The sequence below is a fragment of the Macrobrachium nipponense genome, chromosome 48, assembly GCF_015104395.2.
Source record: "Macrobrachium nipponense isolate FS-2020 chromosome 48, ASM1510439v2, whole genome shotgun sequence".
NCBI classification, from domain to species: Eukaryota; Metazoa; Arthropoda; class Malacostraca; order Decapoda; family Palaemonidae; genus Macrobrachium; species Macrobrachium nipponense.
In genome coordinates this window covers 6,294,616-6,315,060 of record NC_087223.1, presented here as the reverse complement: position 1 = coordinate 6,315,060, position 20,445 = coordinate 6,294,616, and the positions used below count along the sequence as shown (strand labels likewise).

Genomic DNA, 20,445 nt, shown 5'->3' with positions numbered 1-20,445 from the left:
GAAACCGAACGTCTTATTCCCGTAGACTTTATAGAAGCTGATATGAAAGTCCTTCATTTTGATATTTTTTAATATTGTTCTCTCATTACAGAATGAATGTTTTTTGTGTGTGCTTGTGTGTGTTAGGTCACGTCCTATTTGTAACGTTAAATGGCGTCGCAGTAATAAGGGTCACTGTCCAAATATAATTTATAAATCCGGCAAAATGTTTTTGAGATGTAAACACAGGTAAACATCAGATTAATTCCATCAAGTAAAATAACTCTCACCTGTACAGGTAAAGAAAGGACTTGCTAAGCACAGGTAAACTTCCCCTCCAGGTCATTTATAAAGGTCGTTAGAATTCGCCCCAGGTCGTGACTTGGTGCTACAATGCCCCGGGCATACAGCTGCCAATTTTGGGCAGAAGAACCCTACCATATATACTTGGTACTCCATCTCCTAAACAACATGCCATGACGTCATCATTTCACCTGGACTTTTCAGCCAATCAGATGAAACTTTCCTCTGTCGTCATAAGTTACCTGGTAAGAGCGCCAGTCAGCATCCACGACGCGTGACGTCATAGATCGGGTGACCAATGGGAACCCCGAAAAGCATCTGGAGGCCTCGGATCCCAAACAAGAGCGACACCGTGACGACACGACGCGCTGGACCAATCGCCGCTCGAGTTGGGCACTTCGCCCCGCCTGCTGCTAGGTGTTAAGCCAATCAGAAGCGACGAAAGCTATGACGTAGCCATCGACTCCTGACACCTGGGGTCCCGCGGACGCATGATGAGATGAACTCCCTCAGTATGAACCTGGGTTACCCATCCCACGGTCGTGCCTTTGTGTCAGTGGGCGTGCGATTCGTGGATTTGTGACCTATCTGTGTCCGTGCGTCCGTCCGTAACCCCTTGAAAGGGGGATTAGAACGATGTGCTCGAGGGGATTAGTGTGAGGGAATCCCTAAATCCCCTGTGGGATTTATCTTATAGCAGCAAGAACTGGCGAAGGCGATCATAGGGATGCTTGACGGTGAGTTTTGGTCAAAAGGGCATCGTTTGGTTGACCCCCCGGCCACATTTTGGCGATTTATTTGAGGGGGGGGCGTGTGGGTTGGGGTATAGGGGGGGGAGGTCGCGGGTCTTTGGTCATGCCCAAGGCATCGTGGTTTGATTGGAAGGTATTTTCAACCTATTTTTATTCTAAGAAGTTTTAAAAGATTATTATTATTATTCTTATTAATATTATTATTTGTTTTATTATTATTATTATTAATTGATTAATTAATTAATCAATTAAAGTTTATTTAGATAACTAATTTTTATTGTACTTGCTCTATGTTTATATATAAATAATTAAATTTACCTGTCAAAATTCTCTCTCTCTCTCTCTCTCTCTCTTCTCTCTCTCTCTCTCTCTCTCCTTTGATTTATGTAATGTAATTTATCATTGCCATGATAATATACCCGGATCTCCTACATAAATTTGTCTGGATCTCCAACATAAATCTACCTGGATCTCCAACAAATTTATCTTGGTCTCCAACAAATCTGTCTGATCTCCAACACAAATTTGTCTGGATCTCCAATACAAGTTTGTCTAAATCTCCAACATAAATTTGCCTGGAACTCCAATACAAATCTCTCTAAATCTCTAATATGAATGTGTCTGAATCTCCAACACAAATCTGTCTGACGCTCCAATAGATTAATCTTGATCTTCAACAAATTTATCTTGATCTCCAACAAATTCATCTTAATCTCCAACAAATTCAACTTATTCCCCTACAAATTTATCTTGATCTCCAACAAATGTCTTGATCTCAAAAAAAAAAAAAAAAAAAAAATAAAAAAAAAAAAAAAATCTTGCTCTCCAACAAATATGTCTGGATCTCCAACAAATATGTCTGGATCTCCAACATGATCTATAAATATCCTGTCAACTATAAACAAATCTCTCTTGTCATCTCTAAATCTCCCACAATCCTTCTGTCAATACTGGAACTTACAAGTCCTTTAAATGGAGTTCCATCAGTTCCCAAAAATCCCTGTCACAGAATCCGGTCCTATTGACAGGTAAAAAAAAAAAAAAAAAAAACGGTCAATTCTGAAACCTGATCCTTTTGAGGTCTGGTTCCTTAGACAAAATGGCTTAGAATCTTTAAAAATGTGGAGTTTTGGTTTTCAGGAATATATCCTACAGGCTTTTGGAATTTAGGAATACACCTTAAAGACTTTTGGAATCTTTCAATATGTCCTACAGACTTTTGGTATTCATGAACCTGTCTTAGACTTCTGGGTTTGTAATAATTTCCTCTAGACTTTTGTAATTCAGGAGTATTTCCTACGGACTTTTGGAATTCAAAATCATGTCCTGGAAACTTTTGGAATCCAGGAATATGTCCTAAAGATTTTCGGAATTCAAAATTGTGTCCTAAAGATTTTTGGATTTCAAAATTGTGTCCTAAAGATTTTGGAATTCAAAATTATGTCCTACAGACCTTTAAATTCAAAATTATGTCCTGGAGACCTGGAATTCATAAATATGTCATAAAGACTTTTGGAATTTTAGAATATGTCCTACATACATCTTGAAGTCCGGAAAAATGCCCTTAAAGCTTTTGGAATTCACAAATATGTCCTAAAGACTTTTGGAATTCTGGAATATGTCCTACATACATCTTGAAGCCAGAAAAAATGTCCTGAAATCTTTTGGAATTCACATATATGTCCAACAAACTTTTGGAAGACAAAAATATGTTCTACAGAATTTTGAAAGACAGAAATGTCCTACAGACTTTTAGAAGACAGAAATATGTCTTAGAGACTTTTGGAAGACAGAAATATGTCCTACAGAGTCCCGGAATTCGAATATCCCTCCTGGTGACCTAAATTAGGACATAATCATGTCCCACAGACTTTGGCACTATGACACGTCTCTTATGGACTGCCAGTAGGACATACTACAGCTTTTGGAATTAGGTCAGATGTCCAGTTCCTCTTGAGGAAGTTCAGGGTCGAAAAGATTCCAAAAGTTATTTTCGTCTTCGCTGATAAGTTTTCCAGGATGCTGGAAAGGCAAGGGGTTGAGATATCGTCATGAGTTTCTTCCTATATTCCTTCTTCTTCTTCTTCTTCTTCTTCTTCTTCTTCTTCTTCTTCTTCTTCTTCCTTTCCAGCATCAGAAAGAGAAAGAGAGACAGTGAGAGAGATAAAATACCCAATTCTCACAACCCAACACCACTACAGAGCCCAGGTTGATAGCAGAGTCTGTTGTCATCAGTGACTATATACTCCGTGCCCTGGAAAGATAAGCGAGTGTCCCCCTGGGGCAATTGCCCCTTGAGGGCATCTGCCCTTGATCCCCTGATCCCTCCAGGTGCAGTTAGGTAAGAAAGGGACGGCGATATCCTGTGGGAACTCCGTGGGAACTCCTTTTGGAGGGAGAGAGTCCTGCTAGATTGTAGACTCCAGCTTACATTGGTAGCCCTTCTTTTGTCTTGTTTCTTGCCTTTTTCTGAAAAAAATGTTTGTTTTATGTTGTTTTCCCTTGTTTCTTGGCTATAAACAGACGAGAGAGAGAGAAGGGATGACCAGCAATAATCTACCATCACAATAACAATGGTCAGTGACACCAGCGGGCCTCTGTCAAAAGAATATAGTGTATCATGTTGACAGCAAAAAACTAAATTAAGTTTAACAGCCTGGGGGTATATGCCCAGTACCCAGGGGGGGCAGAGGTGCTCTCGCTCTCTTCTCTCTCTCTCTCTCTCTCTCTCTCTCCTATTTTCTTAAGCAATAGCAAATTCTATGTTTTTCCTTTTCCTAAATAATTATTAGGCCTAAATATCGTATATATCTTGTTATCATCAATATTAAAACCTATCGGATGCAACTGCTAGGTCCACATCCCGTCCGTGGTCTCAAGAGCTAATGAATCTGACGGTCACCCATCCACAGATTGATTTCACTGCCTCAGTGGCAAAAGTTTATCAATGTATTCTTGAAGATTAATGAATACATTTCGATTAGAATTCATGACACTGTAACTTTTCCTTTCCCACGGAAACCTTTCTTGCGTCCAGATCTCTCTCTCTCTCTCTCTCTCTCTCTCTCTCTCTCTCTCTCTCTCTCTATATATATATATATATAATATATATATATATAATATATATATATATATATATATACATCTCTCTCTCTCTCTCTCTCTCTCTCTCTCTCTCGTCTCTCTCTATATAATATATATAATATATATATACATCTCTCTCTCTCATCTCGCTACTCTCTCTCTCTCTCTCTCTCTCTCTCCTCCTCCCTCTCTCATTATATATATATATATCTATATATATATATATATATATATATATATATATGTTCTGTTCTATTATATATTTATTGTCTTCTGTCTCTGTCTTTTTCTCTGTTTCTGCTGTCTCTATTTCTTTTTCTTTCTATCTCTCTCGTCTCTCTCTCTCTCTCTCTCTCTCTCTCTCTCTCTCTCTCTGTGTCTCTCTCTTCTGTCTCTCCCCTCTCCTTCTATCTCTCTCTCTCTCTCTCTCATCTCTCTCTCCTCTCTCTCTCTCTTCCCACGCAAGAAAAGGGATGCGACCAAGACTCATCATTAGCTTCTTATGGAGAGGAGCGAGATGAGTTCATGCAGCCAATCTCTGTGAAAAGCCAATTGCAGGTGGCCATTTATGCTAATTAGGGGGGGTGGGGGGAGGGATATTACTGGGTTAGGGTTATGGAATCCCCTAAAGGGGAAGGGCTATTCTGTGGGAGGGGGAGGACCCCGAAACAGTATTGCAATATTGCAAAATGCAATTTTAAATGGCCCGTTTAAATGGGGAATTGAAAAGTGTTCAGTTCAGTTTTTTTCCTAGTTTTAATGGCTAGTTTTGAAATGGTCTTGTTAATTAAGTGTATTTGTTTATATGCTTTTTTTTTGTTTAAATGTTTGGTTTAAAGGGTTTAGTTTAATTGGTGCATTTAAAGGGTCAGTTTAAATATGTTTGGTTTAAATGTTCTGTTTCAATGTACTTTGGTTTAAATTTTATGTTTAAATGTTTTGGTTTAAATGTTCTATTCAAATTTGCGTAGGTTTAAATGGTCAGTTTAACATGTTTTTGGGTTTAAATGTTCTGTTTAAAAATACTTTGGTTTAAATGGTCAATTTAAAATGCTTTCCGGTTTAAATGTTCTGTTTTAAAGTGTTTTGGTATAAATCCTCTGTTTAAATTGTCAGTTTAAATATATTTTTTGGTTTAAGTGGTCTTTTTAAATTGTTTTTTGTTTAATGTTTCAATTTAAAAAGGGTTTTTGGTTTCAATGGTTAGTTTAAATGTGTCCTTGGTTTAATTGATCTTTTTAGATATGTGTGACTTGGATGGCCAGGGAGAGAGATATAGAGCTAAAGATCTTGCAAGACAGAGAGAGAGAGAGAGAGGTAAAAAAAAAGGGAAATTATGACCGCCTCTTAATGGCGTGGGAATCTCTGATGCTAATTTGTGGAGACAGTTGACAAGTCTTTGTCTCTCTTGCGTTTGTTCATAGGTTACCATCTCTCTGCCTCTCGGCTTAGACAGGTGACATGAGGCCTCATTTCATGGTCATCCATTCAGGCACTGACCAGAGCCAACTTATCTTAATTCATATACAAATTTGCCTTAAAAAAACGAAGTAATTTGGTCATTTTTCAACCCTGAGAGAGAGAGAGAGAGAGAGAGAGAGAGAGAGAGAGTTGGAACTACAGCAGTCATGCAGAGGCATTACGCATGAACAGGAGTAAGGAAAGTGAGGAAAAAGTGATAGAGAGAGAGAGAGAGAGAGAGAGAGAGAGAGAGAGAGAGAGAGAGAGAGATGTACGGGCGAATGTGACCTAAACCTTAGTGAGAAAAAGAAGTTGTTTGAGAGAGAAATAAGTTCAGAGCGAAAGTTTGCTTTTCTCGATAGAGTGAGTACTTTGTAGCGTTCAAAAGTATAGACAGAATGTTTAAAAGAGTTATTATAACCCAAGAATACCTCTCATGGAGTGAAATACAACCTAAAAGATTGAAGGACTGATTAGAAACACACCTAAACTTGACTGGATTACAAGCAAGACGCTTCGATGGTCGTGACAATGTGATCAAGTGCTTGACCAAGGTGTGTAAGGTATCCCTGGGAGAGGGAAAGATTCCCGATAATTAGGAAGGATCTTATGTATGGTTCACGGCAATGAAGATGATAAGAGAAGGAAATGTATAGACAGAAAGAGGAAGTGTATATAAAAAAAACATGTTAAAATAGCTGAAATAGATGGATTGGTGTGTTTTTGAAGTGTTCTCGTCATCAGGAGCGAATAGAAGAGTCTGGGCTGATGATATGATCATACACTGGGTGTCTTGCAAGTAGGTCTGCCCCTCTCATCACCCTCCATATTATACAACATATTCCCTGACCTTTAAGACTTAAATGACAGTTGAGACAATACGATAATTTGTCTCTCCCATTAGGGGTTAGGCTTTTGTTTACTTCTTAATAATTTCACGATAATTTAACGCATCTCAACCGTATAATTGACTCAATTATACTGTAAATTATTCATGGTTAGTGAAGGTTGCTTTTACAGTGATCCACTAATTAACAGTGATTTTCTGCCCATATTGAAGATATAGTGACCATTTTAGCTCACGGTGCTGGAACCTACTGATCTCTGATTTGCATCATGGTCCGTTCATTGTGAATATTTTGGACTCTTTCTGTATATTAGGAGGCTTGTTAGTATATTAGAATCTCATTATGTGAATTTTAAAATAATTATAAATTATTTACTGTTTTCTGCATGGCAGTAGAATATTATTTATTGATATGGTTGGCTTTCAAACTATTTTATACTAATTCTTCATTTTTAATATTTTGGAGATGTTCTTATCGTACTATAACGTACTAATATCATTTCTAAAAACAAATTCACTACATTATTTAAAAAAATAGTATTTATTAAAATAGTTAATTTGAAAAAATATATAACTTTATAACTTTAATTCTTTAGATGTTCTCAGTATATTAGAACCTACTAGTATAAATTTTTGATTAATTTACTGTCTTATTTAAAAAAAATGGAAATATCGTCTATTGAAATTGCCAATCTTAACAAACTAAATTTCAATATTTAGTTTCTTGGTTAAAGGTTCGTTCTCTGACCCACAGCTTCAAGTCACAGATCGGATGGCTTTCGTACCTTTTATTATTATGTTGTGGAATCTTTTAATAGAACCGAAGGGAAAAGTGACGTCTATAACAACATCCATAACAACATGTCAATAACATACTTAAAACAACCACATTCTCCCAAGCACAGAAATGGAGAGTGTCTTCCACAGAAGGCCACTCGTAATAACTCCAAGTAACAATCAGAGACCATTAGAAGTACCTCACGCTTGGCTGAGCATCATCTCGTTCTGCGACGTCTCAGGGGGGCGGGGGTTGGTGGGTACTCCCCAACACCCCCTGGCCTGGTTGGGAGCTTGGGAGGGGCAGGGGGAAGAGGAATTAGCAAAACAAAACAGCCTTCTTCTTCTTCTTCTCCTTATTCTTCTTCTTCTTCTTCTTCTTCTTCTTCTTCTTTTTGTGAATGAAATTCTCATAACGGTCAGATGAATTACCGTCTTGCAACTGAGTCGGGTCATGTTTGGTTTTGAGTTCTGGCTAGGCTGTTGGTTTATTTGAATGGTTTTATTCATTTCTAACTCAATTTGGGTCATTTGTGGCCCTAAATACATCGTAGCTAATCTATTATTATTATTATTATTATTATTATTATTATTATTATTATTATTATTATTATTATTATTATTATTATTATTATTATTCAGAAGATGAACCCTATTCATACGGAACAATCCCACCAAAGGGGCCACTGACTCGAAATTCAAGCTTCCAAAGAATATTATGGTGTTCACTCTGACCATTTGAAAAATAAGATAAATTACTATATAAATAAATAAAAAAATAAGTAAAATATTAAAATGGAGGTTGAATTGCGTTAATGTAGTAATGAATAGCATCTTCGCTGGAACTCCTGGATTTCCAGTTGGACGACATCCTCTGCAGGGAGGCTGTTCCAGAGTCCAGCAGAGAGAGGACTAAAGGACCTCTGGAACTGTGTGACCCGGGAAATCAAAATGATTTTCGCTTACTCGGGGAGTAAGCCTACCAACACTTTGTTGTTGTTGTTCTTGGTCTTGTTGTTGTTGTTGTTCTTGTTGGGGGGTTAGGAAAGCCCTATGGAATAGACTAAAAAAGGTCTGAAAAAGGTGTTTCGCGTTGAGTTAAAGATACAGGAATTTTAGGATAGGATATTCGTGATTTATTTATTAGAATCGAAATGTAAAAAAAAAAATGAATAATTATGCGTATGTTAAACAGTACAGAAAAATGATTTCTAATAAAATATAGCCTATTTATTTTAATTTTCGCTGGTGGAACCACGCTCTATTTGACCGTAGATTTTAACACGCGCCCTGAGTAAGCTGGAGGGCGGATCACGCCTTGTTTGTGTTAAAGTAAATGCAAATTCACACCTACGGGCTGCTCTATGAGCAAGAGCCCGTGCTGGGATAACCCAGCTTAATCTCAAACAACAACAAATGGACAATATTTTATGTAAAAGTAGGTCATTTATGGTGTAAATCCATTGTAGGTAATTTAATACCCTTTGATCTTTTGATGTAACTTTGCGTAAATATAGAGATTAAGAGTATTTTTTGTGTAACTTATAAGAAATAGAAAGAATTATTTCACAGAATTTTGAAATTGTAAATGACATTTGGTTTACATCTCAATCTGATGAGAATTTTGTATACTTAAAAAAAATGTATGTGCTATTTTTAAAGATATTTCACGGAGAAAATAAAGATATGGTTTACTGACAGTTAAGGAAATTTTGTTATATATATATTATATGATATATATATATATATATATAGATATATATGTTATATATATATTTTGACTAAAACTGCTTAAAGATAATGGCTTGTATTTGAAATGTGTACCGTCAAAAGTGGTTGCCTTCTGTAGCAACTTCATTTGAATCTCTCTCTCTCTCTCTCTCTCTCTCTCTCTCTCTCTCTCTCTCTCACCATTTAAACTAAGCATTTAAACAGACCATTTAAAGCAAATACATTTAAACTTCTCAATAGATCTATGCTTGTAAACCTCTCTCTTTCTCTCCCTGTAGAAACTACTATTAACTTGATAGATTTTTCTTGTAGTTTGAATAGAGAAGAAGCTTATCTCTCTCTCTCTCACCATTTAAACCAAGCATGTAAACAGACCATTTAAAGCAATGTTATTTTAACTTCTCAATAGATCTATGCTTGGAAACCTCTCTCTTTCTCTCTCTGTAGAAACTACTCTTAACTTGATAGATTTTTCTTCTAGTTTGAATAGAGAAGAAGCTACTCCCCTCTCTCTCTCTCTCTCTCTCTCTCTCTCTCTCTCTCTCTCTCTCTCTCTCACCATTTAAACCAAACATTTAAACAAACCATTTAAAGCAAGGTTATTTAAACTTCTCAATAGAGCTAATCCTGGAAACCTCTCTCTCTCTCAATCTCTCTCTCTCTGTAGGAACAAATTTTGACTTGATAGATTTTTCATCTAATTTGAATAGAGAAGAAGCTACTCTCCCTCTCTCTCTCTCTCTCTCTCTTTCAAATCTCAGCCTCACTAACCTACCGCTAGAGGCGCCAGTGTCGTCTTTGTTTACATTGTGACACCGAGAATCCGCCGAAGACAATCCGTCCTCGGAGTCAGAGTCTGAAGACCTCAAGATGTCTTTGCGGGGTGATTCCTCGAAGCTAAATTCGGGATTGGCCCACACGGCGGTTTCCTGAGGACCAACCCCCCCCCCCCCCCCCCCCCCCCCACCCCCCCCAACAAACAGTTTCCCTCTCTCCCTCCATCATCATTGACGGGTCTTGTGGTTGGAGTGGACAGCAAAGAGAGACATTGAAAATATATGAGTAAAGATGGGTGGTTTTGGGTGAAAAGTTAGAGCGGATTTTGGAGGTTTCGGTGGAACCGAGCATCCATCAGCATCTTCATTCTTGGTTGCGGATTCATCAGCGGTTGGATTGTTTAGCAGTTACTCGGGGAGTAAGCCTACAAATTACTTTGTTGTTGTTGTTCTTGTTCCTGTTGAGGGGGTTAGGAAAGGTCTATGGAAGAGCCTGAAAAGGTCTGAAAAAGGTGTTTCGCGTTGAGTTAAAGATACAGGAAATTCATGATAGGATATTTGTGATTTATTCATTAGAATTAAAATGTAAAAAATAAATAGTGTGCATGTTAAACACTACAGATAAATCATTTCTGATAAAAATATAGCGTATTCATTTTAATTTTCGTTGGTGCAACAAGGCGCTATTTGACCATAGATTTTAGCAGGTTTTAATTTACGTTAAAAGTCAGGAATATAATGTTTACGATTTATGCGTGAGGGGAAAATCTTGCACGTGTCCTGAGTAAGCTGAAAGTCGGGTCACGCCTTGCTTATTTATTTATTTCTTGATCTATTTCTTGATCTATTTACCTATCCACAGGAATTGAAGAAAATAATTCTTCAATTCGTGTGGGGTCTAGCATCAATATAATCATCGCCATCTTGGTCTACGAATTCGCCAATGACAGATATTCATTTATTTATTTATCAATTGGTTAGTTAACCAATCATCTTATTCATTCATAAATTGATCAATTAATCTGTCTTTGAATTTATCAATTTATCCGGCCAGTTACGAAGATAATTGATGTAAATTCTCAAATTCTCATAATATAACATCGAAGACTCACTCAGTTCACAGAATTCCTCGTGCGCAAGCTGACGTTCATTTGTTTCTTGTTGCAATTAACGAGAACTGTTATTTTTAAGAGTTAAATTAACTTTCTTGCAATAATATTTTTACAGTTATTGTTTCAAATAAACGAATTTTATGAATTAACTGTAAATTTTATCAATTTAATAAAAAAACGGACAAGTAATTAGAGATTTTTGTTCTCAACAGCAGAAATTATATTTATTTATTATTATTATTATTATTATTATTATTATTATTATTATTATTATTATTATCATTATTATTATTATTATTATTAGTTATTATTATTATTATTATTATTATTATTTATTATTATTATTATTATTATTATTATTATTATTATTATTATTATTATTGTTTGGGTTAAAATGAAAATATAAAAATAGGAATAACATTAAATATCACAATTTTTTACTTGAATGAATTTTATTTTCTCTCTCTCTCTCTCTCACTGGAATATTAAGTTTGAAAACTAAACTTGACCTCAAAATTAAGCTTGAAAAAAATAACTTTTCCTCAGAATTCAAAGCAAGGAAAAAGTTACCGCCGAATTTGGACGGGTCAAGGGCCTTATTGTTACCCAAGGCCTCTAAACATACCCATATCAATCCTCTGGGCACTTGTGAGGGCACCGAGAACCGAGAAACACCACCAAAAGTGGCCGGGGTTCAGTGTACATCGGATGTAACGTGTGAAACTGAGAAGCACGACACATTACGGCGTGAGAAAAGACGGCGGATGTGAGCTGTCTCTCTCTCTCTGTCTCTTTCTCTCTCTTTGTGTCTCAGTCCCACAGTCACACACACACACACGCACACGCACACACACACACACAAAAGACACCAAAAAAAACCTAAAGAAAAGAACTCCCAACCTCTTTGTTGCCATAGGCCTAACTACACCAAATTCCCCGTAGCTCGACGCTAACCCTAGACCTATAATTCATTTGTTTTCATCTGTATAATTGTTAATAAGGCTTTTATTTTGCATTCACAGACATGTAATAATCTTGTTTGTGCCTCTTTTTGTGATTTTTTGGTCGTCGTAATTCGTCAAGCGTTGCGCAGGAAGTACTTGAAGGCGATTAAAATAATAAGCGTGTGGTCAGGCTACCAAGGTCACACAGCACGGCTGCTGGCAACAAAGTTAGCAACATTAGACAGACCGATGGTGAAGAAAGCAATCTCTCTCTCTCTCTAAAGACTGTAATGATTTCATTTGATATTTGTTTAGAATGGTTTTTAAAAATATAAATGATTTATTGTTGAAAGAAATCAAGAAATAAGATGGCAGGACATTTTTAATTAAAGATTACTCTTAATATTTGATGATAGTTAAGAAACGATATATCTAAATAATCACATTTATTCTAAAATTTAATGCTTAGATAAAACTTCTTACTGTAGAACATATAACGAAAAAGAATACAAAATTAGAACCTTTTAAGAAATTCAACTCCATTCGAACAGCCACAGGTGTTGCAGTGACGTCACAAAACGCCAGACCAGAGGTTTAAATAGCCTCGGGAACCCTTTGTCTTCTTCGATACCCTTTGGGTAGTTGATTTCCTCTCTCTCTCTCTCTCTCTCTCTCTCTCTCTCTCTCTCTCCAATAAACCGCATGAAAGATTCACCCAAACATGAATCATGGAGGAATCATATTCTTCAACTGATTCACAGGACGTGAGGAGAGGAGATGAGAGAGAGGAGAGAAGAGGGGAGTGAAGAGGCCGAGAGGAGATGAAGAGGAGATGGATGGGAGAGAGAGAGAGAGAGAGAGAGAGAATCATTCTACTGTATCGAGGATAATACTTATGCAACAACTGCATTTTCCTGTAATGTACTGCATCGTAACAAGTATGATTCGTAGGCCTATCTTGTTAAGAGAGAGAGAGAGATAGAGAGAGAGAGAGAGAGAGAGAGAGAGAGAAACATTATTCTATATTGAAGACAATACGTACTATACAATGACTGTATTTGGTTGTACTGTATTGTAAAAAAGTGTACGATTCATAGGCCTATCTCATGAAGACATTCATTATACGAGTACATAGGCCTACCTACATATATATATATATATATATATATATATATATATATATATATATATATATATATATATATATATATATATATATAGTTATGCTTAGCGATCATGCATAAACAATTCCTGGAGCAATGAGACGGTGCTCTGTAAAGTATAGATTCACTTCCTGTTCAGTCTAGGATATACCTTGAAGAGTTCCTTTTGTTCGTAGGATATCAGAGGAAACGTAGGACAGTTTGGGGGGAAGGGGGAGGGGGTGGAGGATGTCTCTTTATCTATCTATCTATTCGGATAAACAATCTATCTATTCACGTTTGTAATCACAACAAAGAACAGAGTAAACTTTTATCTATTTGACTGTGTTTCCTGTAATGTATACGGTGAAATAAGCATTAAGCCCTCTCTCTCTTCTCTCTCTCTCTCTCTCTGCCTCCCTGTCTCTCTCTCTCTCACTGTCTTGTTTTCTCTCTCTCTCTCTCTCTCTCTCTCGTGCGGTTTGGAGTTTTCGCAATGTTTTGAATATATCATACATCACTGTCAGTTGCTGGTGTATCCCATTGTATAACGGAGCAACGTATACATTTATTTGCATATTCTATACATGTATGCGTGTATGTATGCGTATACATAAAAGTCTAACTCCCCCTCTCTCGTATACATAAACATACGAGTGCCTGAGAGCGCGCGGAAGCACGCGCCACGCTCATTTATTTACCTTGAAATAAATCAGGCACCGCTTCGCGTGAAGTGATCTTGCAGAAAAATAATGATTTTTCATTTCTCGTTTTTATTTTCCAGTCGTCAAATCGATAACAGTGAAGGCCAGGAGTTTGAAATATATAAAGAAAATATGTTGGAATTTTTTTCCTTCATTGTAGTTATCATAATTTGACAGAATTAACTGCAACAAACTGTTTATTAGACTTATAACAGTTACGCGGAAAGGGGTAACTGGCAACTCGAGCAGCGCTCGGGTGTAAACAAAAAAGGAGGCGTTTGCTTTGCACTGATGAATTCAACGTCCGGAACATAATCTTCGATTTCACTTTTAAAGACAATTTTAAATCATTTTTTTATTTTTTTTGTTTTTTTTCTTTAGTGTTTACTAATAGGGACGTTTGTTTTGCGAAATGCAATGCTTGTTATTATTATATTATATTATTATTATTTTTATTATTATTATTATTATTATTATTATTATTATTATTACATTTACGAAATAGGTAAATATGTAAGTAAATATATAACAAAATTGATAAAAAATGTCTTTGAGTTTGATGTACAATAACCTCATGATAAATTAAAACATTTTTCATAGTTCTCGGCCACAAATAGCAATATATATATATATATATATATATATATATATATATATCTATAATACGTATATATATATAGATATTATATACCATATATGTATATATATGTGTATATATATTTATATATATATATCTATATATATATATATATATATATATATCATATATAATATATACATATATATAAATACGTATTAATATAGATATGTATTATTATAAGACCATCTATATGTAATATTTATTGTGTATATAATATATTAATAATTATAGAGATATATAATATATAATATATATATATAATATTATATATATATAATATATATAGATAGAGATATTATAAAATATATATGTGTGTGTGTGTGTGTGTGTGTGTGTTTATTAAGTCCCACAAAATATTTCACAATAACTTTGTAGAATCATTTTTAAATGCTCTACAATTTCAAGTCGCATAGACCACTAACCCCAGTTGACTCACGCGACCAGAGTGAGTCACAGAGACGAGTCACTTCTGAAAAGCATGTTGACTCACCTGCTGACTCAGCAACGACGGGAAAGAAATGAGTAAATGAGTTACTCAGTTTCCGGGCGAAGGGAAAAAAATGTTTAAATGGAAAGACGATGATGTACAATTTCAAGTATTGTCTCGACGCTTTGTCCTTGCAGAGAGTTATGAGGAGTTACAAGGATTAGGATGTCTCAAAGACTTGTTAGTCCATCCTAAGAGGAGACATCGTGTGCTCACTTATCTCTAGGAGCAGGTTTTACTGTTCATTCACAGTGTCCTAATGATTTTGTCTAGCTTTCTTTAAACTCTTCCACACTGTTGCTGTTGACAACTTCTGGTGGCAGTTTATTCCACGTGTCATATATCTTGTATGTAAAGAAGTTCCCACAATGGGATGTGTTGTATCTCTTCAGCTCTAGTTTCCATCCATTATTTCTTGTCTGGTTTTCGTTTAACGTAAATAGGTTACTGTCTACTTTTGTTATGCCTTTCAGCATTTTGAATGGCTCTATTAGATGTCCTCACAACCGTCGTGTTTCTAAGCCGTACATGTTCAGGCTCTCTAGTCGTCTTCGGTAACCTATTTGTCTGATGGATGGAATTAACTTTGTGGTTATTGCTTGTAATCTTTCTAATTTTTTTATGTCATTTCTTAGTGTTGGTGACCAAAACTGTACTGCATATTCATGATGACGTCTAACTAGCTATTGTTGTGGAGAGAGAGAGAGAGAGAGAGAGAGAGAGAGAGAGAGAGAGAGAGAGAGAGAGAGAGAGAGAGAGAGAGAGACATTAACCTCTTAACGAGAGGTAAACAAAATTCGCCCAGGTGAGACAGCTGCTTCAAACCCGCCTGTGGGGGTTAGACCAACACTGACCACCACCTCCACTCACATCCTGCTCCTCACTTGTTTCTGCTTTCCTGCTCATTTCTAAGCAGGCGAAGGAGGTATAGGCCTAAGTGGAGGTAATTAGGCTTTGTTGGGTAATTTGGTGAAGTGGGTAATTGGTGAGGGAAGGCGGCTTCGCTCAATTTTCCCTACTTTTCCATCATTTCCTCTGCATGGGAAATATGGGAGTTGTAATATGGTGGACGGGAAGATGGATGACTGTTTATGGAGATGCACAGTTCAGTTCCTGTATATCTGTTTGTTTTTTAATCATCGTTTGAAACTTTTTCCCTAGACCCCGGAGGAGGTCCTGACCCCGAAATTACGAACCCCCTTTCCAAATGACCGTCTAAGTGGACGTCTATATAGTAGAATTGTATAGAAATCTATGGAAAAATAGACGCTATCAGCATAAGTAGAAAGCTAGAAGACAGAGCTTTGGAACTCTGTGAGGCCAAGAACCTCCCGTGGTCCTCGTCGCTTGCAACATTATGGGGGATAAAAATGTATACACGAAATATATAGACTTAATCATCTGACCCCTCTGCCACCATGGAGGGACCTCGTCGTGTGCGACATTGCGTCATGGAAGTTTTAAGTAGAAAGTGATCTACTACAACTTCGATATAAATAATACTTAATTTGGAGAAGGGCGTGACCCGTGGCGTTAGGTTGAGTGCGCACGCGCAAGCACGCTGAAAGGATATGCGTTACGCTATGTGACGCTCAGGAGAGAGAGAGAGAGAGGAGAGGAGAGAGGAAGGAGAGGAAGACCCGAGAGAGAGAGAGAGAGAGAGAGTAATAACCTACAGAATTATATTCAGCAGTTGATTATAGGACAGTGAAAAATGATAAGGAAAATAATGAGAGAGAGAGAGAGAGAGAGACGAGAGAGAGAGAGAGAGAGGAGAGAGAGAGAGAGAGAGAGAGAGAATGTAGGCTCACAGAACAATGACCGTAATTTTTTGATGACCATCAAGAAAGGTTACTCAATTTCCCGACCTCTTTTTTTCTCCTTTAGATCTTTATTATTTTTTTCTAAATGATTCACATTTCTTTTTTCAAGGTCACAGTGAATAAAGTTCATTGACAACAAAATGATTTTTTCCACCTCAAAATCGATGGATTTTATGCCATAAAACGAAAGAAAATTTATTTTGAAATTTATTTCTGATCTGAGAAAATAAAAAGTGAACATTATCGTGGTTATGTACAAACGTAATGTTTTCTTAAATATAGAAATGGAGAGAGAGAGAGAGAGAGAGAGAGAGAGAGAGAGAGAGAGAGAGAGAGAGAGAGAGAGAGAGAGAGGTATTCAACTTACTTTCTGTCTCGTGTCTAAAGGTATGAGTATATATTTCTCTCTCTCTCTTTACATATATATATATATATATATATATATATATATATATATATATAACATATATATATATATATATATATATATACAGATAGAGAGAGAGAGAGAGAGAGAGAGAGATTCAACTTTTTTTTTGTCATGTCTAAAGATATGACTACATACTTTCTCTCTCTCTCTCTCTCAGAGAGAGAGAGAGAGAGAGAGAGAGAGAGAGAGAGAGAGAGAGAGAGAGAGAGAGAGAGAGAGAGTTAACTGATCTTGCTCTCACATTGAGTGTAAAACTACGTTACATATTACAGAATGAGAGAAAATGAGAGAAATTGATTCCATCCTTGCATTGTTGCGAAAAGCTACCTACGTATTACAGAGAGAGAGAGAGAGGAGAGAGAGAGAGAGAGAGAGAGAGAGAGAGAGAGAACCACTAATGATGCAGCATTTATGCGAAGTCATGTCGGACCAATTCTTAAAGAAACAGAAATGGTAGTTTTCTCGTTATTTTCCGTTGTAATATTTATGGAAAATCAGCAGACTCTAGGAAACAAATTGAGTAACAGTTCACTTGTGGGGGGGCGGGTTAGACGAAGGTCGACGACGTTCCAGGGACGAGGAACTGGAATCTGGAATGTGTGGCTGGAAATGTCAAATTCCTGGAAGAAGAAGACAGAGGGAATGTCATAGAAGAGAGACAGCTCATTGGGGTAGACGAAGGTTGACCTTCCGGGACGAGGAACTGGAATCTGGAATGCGTGGCTGAAATGGTCATCAGGAACAGGGTGGTCCATTCCTTGGAGAGAGGGAGATGGAGTGAATGTCATAGGAATGAGACAAACAGTTCATTGGGGTAGACGAAGGTTGACCTTCCAGGGACGAGGAACTGGAATCTGGAATGCGTGGCTGGATATGTCAAATTCCTGGAAGAAGAAGAAGAAGAAGAAGACGGAGGGAATGACATAGGAATGAGAAACAGTACATTGGGGTAGACGAAGGTTGACCTTCCAGGGACGAGAAACTGGAATCTGGAATGCGTTGCTGGAAATGTCAAATTCCTGGAAGAAGAAGAAGAGAAGATGGAGGGAATGTCATTGGAACGAGAAACAGTTCATTGGGGGTAGACGAAGGTCGACGACGTTCCAGGGACGAGGAACTGGAATCTGGAATGCGTGGTTGGTTATGTCAAATTCCTGGAAGAAGAATAAGATGGAGGGAATGTCATAGGAGTGAGAAACAGTTCATTGGGGGTAGACGAAGGTTGACCTTCCAGGGACGAGGAACTGGAATCTGGAATGTGTGGCTGGATATGTCAAATTCCTGGAAAGAAGAAGAAGAAGGACAGAGGGAATGTCATAGAAGAGAGACACAGTTCATTGGGGTAGACGAAGGTTGACCTTCCAGGGACGAGGAACTGGAATCTGGAATGCGTTGCTGGAAATGTCAAATTCCTGGAAGAAGAAGAAGATGGAGGCAATGTCATAGGAATGAGAAACAGTTCATTGGGGTAGACGAAGGTTGACCTTCCAGGGACGAGGAACTGGAATCTGGAATGTGTTGCTTGAAATGTCAAATTCCTGGAAGAAGAAGAAGAAGAAGAAGATGGAGGCAATGTCATAGGAATGAGAAACAGTTCATTGGGGATAGCCGAAGGCTGATCTTCCAGAGACGTGAAACTGGAATCTGGAATGCATGGCTGGATATGTCAAATTCCTGGGAGAAGAAGAAGAAGAAGAAGAAAATGCAGGGAATGTCATAGGAAAGAAACAGTTCATTGGGGTAGACGAAGGTTGACCTTCCAGGGACAAGGAACTGGAATCTGGAATGCGTTGCTGGAAATGTCAAATTCCTGGAAGAAGAAGAAGAAGAAGATGGAGGGAATGTCATAGGAAATGGAATATCGATATAGAGAATGGGAATAGGTAAACAGAGAGAGAGAGAGAGAGAGAGAGAGAGAGAGACATCCAAGCATCCTCAGACCAACCTTCATAATCCGAATTTAATGAAAGCATTCGACAGGAAGAGCAGGTGTACTTTCAGGTACAGCCTAACCAGATGCGCATCTTATCCCAAATCGTTTCGTAATGCTTCGTTCACGGCCGTTGAGAGCCAGTTCCACCGAACGAAACATTTTGAAAATCGTCTCACGGCTTCTGGAATCATTTCGTTTCTGTTAATCGTCTATTTCCGGGGGTCCTGGGATATCCTACGAGCGTTCTACAGATGTTATGCGAAGCCAGGTTCATATATATATATATATATATATATATATATATATATATATATATATATATATATATATATATATGTATATATATACATATGGCTTCGTCTGTCCTTCTGAACCTTTGCTGTCCGCCCTCAGATCTTCAAAACTACTGAGGCTAGAGGGCTGCAAATTGGTATGCTGATCTTCCACCCTCCAATTATTAAACACACCAAATTGCAGCCCGCCAGCCATAGTACTTTTCGATTCTATTCAAGGTTCAAGTTAGCTATGATCGTGCATCTGGCGATGATATAGGCGCCAACAACGCAGGACATCACCGGGCAATGGCTGAAAGTTTCAAGGGCCGCGAGTAAGATTTATACGCTGTATACAGAGAACTCGATTTCGCCGAAGAAACTTTGCCGCATTTTTTACTTTTTTTTTCAGACTTGAGTATTATATAAGTTAAAACAGTTAGGGACATGACATAACTTATGGCTTTCCAAGCACTCCAATAATTTAGCTGCTAATTAGGAGAGAGAGAGAGAGAGAGAGAGAGAGAGAGACTCTAGTCCTAGATAACTGACGTTTCCTCTAGGGATTTTTTCCCCCTAGATACATCTCCCCCCCTCCCACCACTCCGATCCAACGGGCAGCCATGTTTGTCCTCTCATTATCCCCTGACCGTTTTGCCTGCGCAAAACTTTTAATATTTCCGGCGTTCTCGCGCGTGCGCTGACCGGAAACGAGCTTCTGACCATTCCCCTTAAGATATCAGTCTTTGGTCTTTATATATATCACTAAATACATGTGAGAAAACAGCTTAAAACTGTCAAAATTTGTCAAATAAACAGACCGTCCAAAATCACCTTGTTCAAACACCTTACGTCACCAGTTCAGAAACATAAATCTCTCCCACTTACCGACCGAAATATCTAAGGTCACGTCAGGTCAAAGCGTTTGGCGACCGGAAGTTTATTTCGAAATTGTTTTCCTCTTTTTGTGTGAGTGTTTGGTAAGATGGAACATTATGTATAGAAGAAATTATATAAGGGCGTGACGCCAAAGTTTGTACTATATTAGAAGCTTTTCAGGTGTGTATATTTGTAAGTTTGTTTCAAGATATGGATACTAGTGTATGTATGAACGTGTATTTAGCCTCTAAAAACAATATACAGTGTGTATTTACATGTATGTCCTTTATATAGTTGCATATTTATACGAGTATATATTTTTGTATTATGAAATTGAAAATGTTTTTTAGTTTTTTTGTTGATATATTT

General features: G+C 37.3%; 1 protein-coding gene across 2 annotated transcripts in view; it reads left to right on the top strand.

Annotated features, from left to right (window-relative positions):
* Nucleotides 1-786: 786 nt before the first annotated feature.
* LOC135205005 (uncharacterized) overlaps nt 787-20,445 on the top strand; it is a 113,304-nt gene continuing 93,645 nt past the window's right edge. The window contains exon 1 of one of the 2 annotated variants that reach the window (XM_064235235.1): nt 787-1,019. In XM_064235235.1, coding sequence (XP_064091305.1) covers nt 1,010-1,019 — 10 coding nt within the window. In that variant the 5' untranslated portion in view covers nt 787-1,009. The remainder of the gene's footprint in view (nt 1,020-20,445) is intronic. The other variant, XM_064235236.1, reaches the window with a different exon arrangement.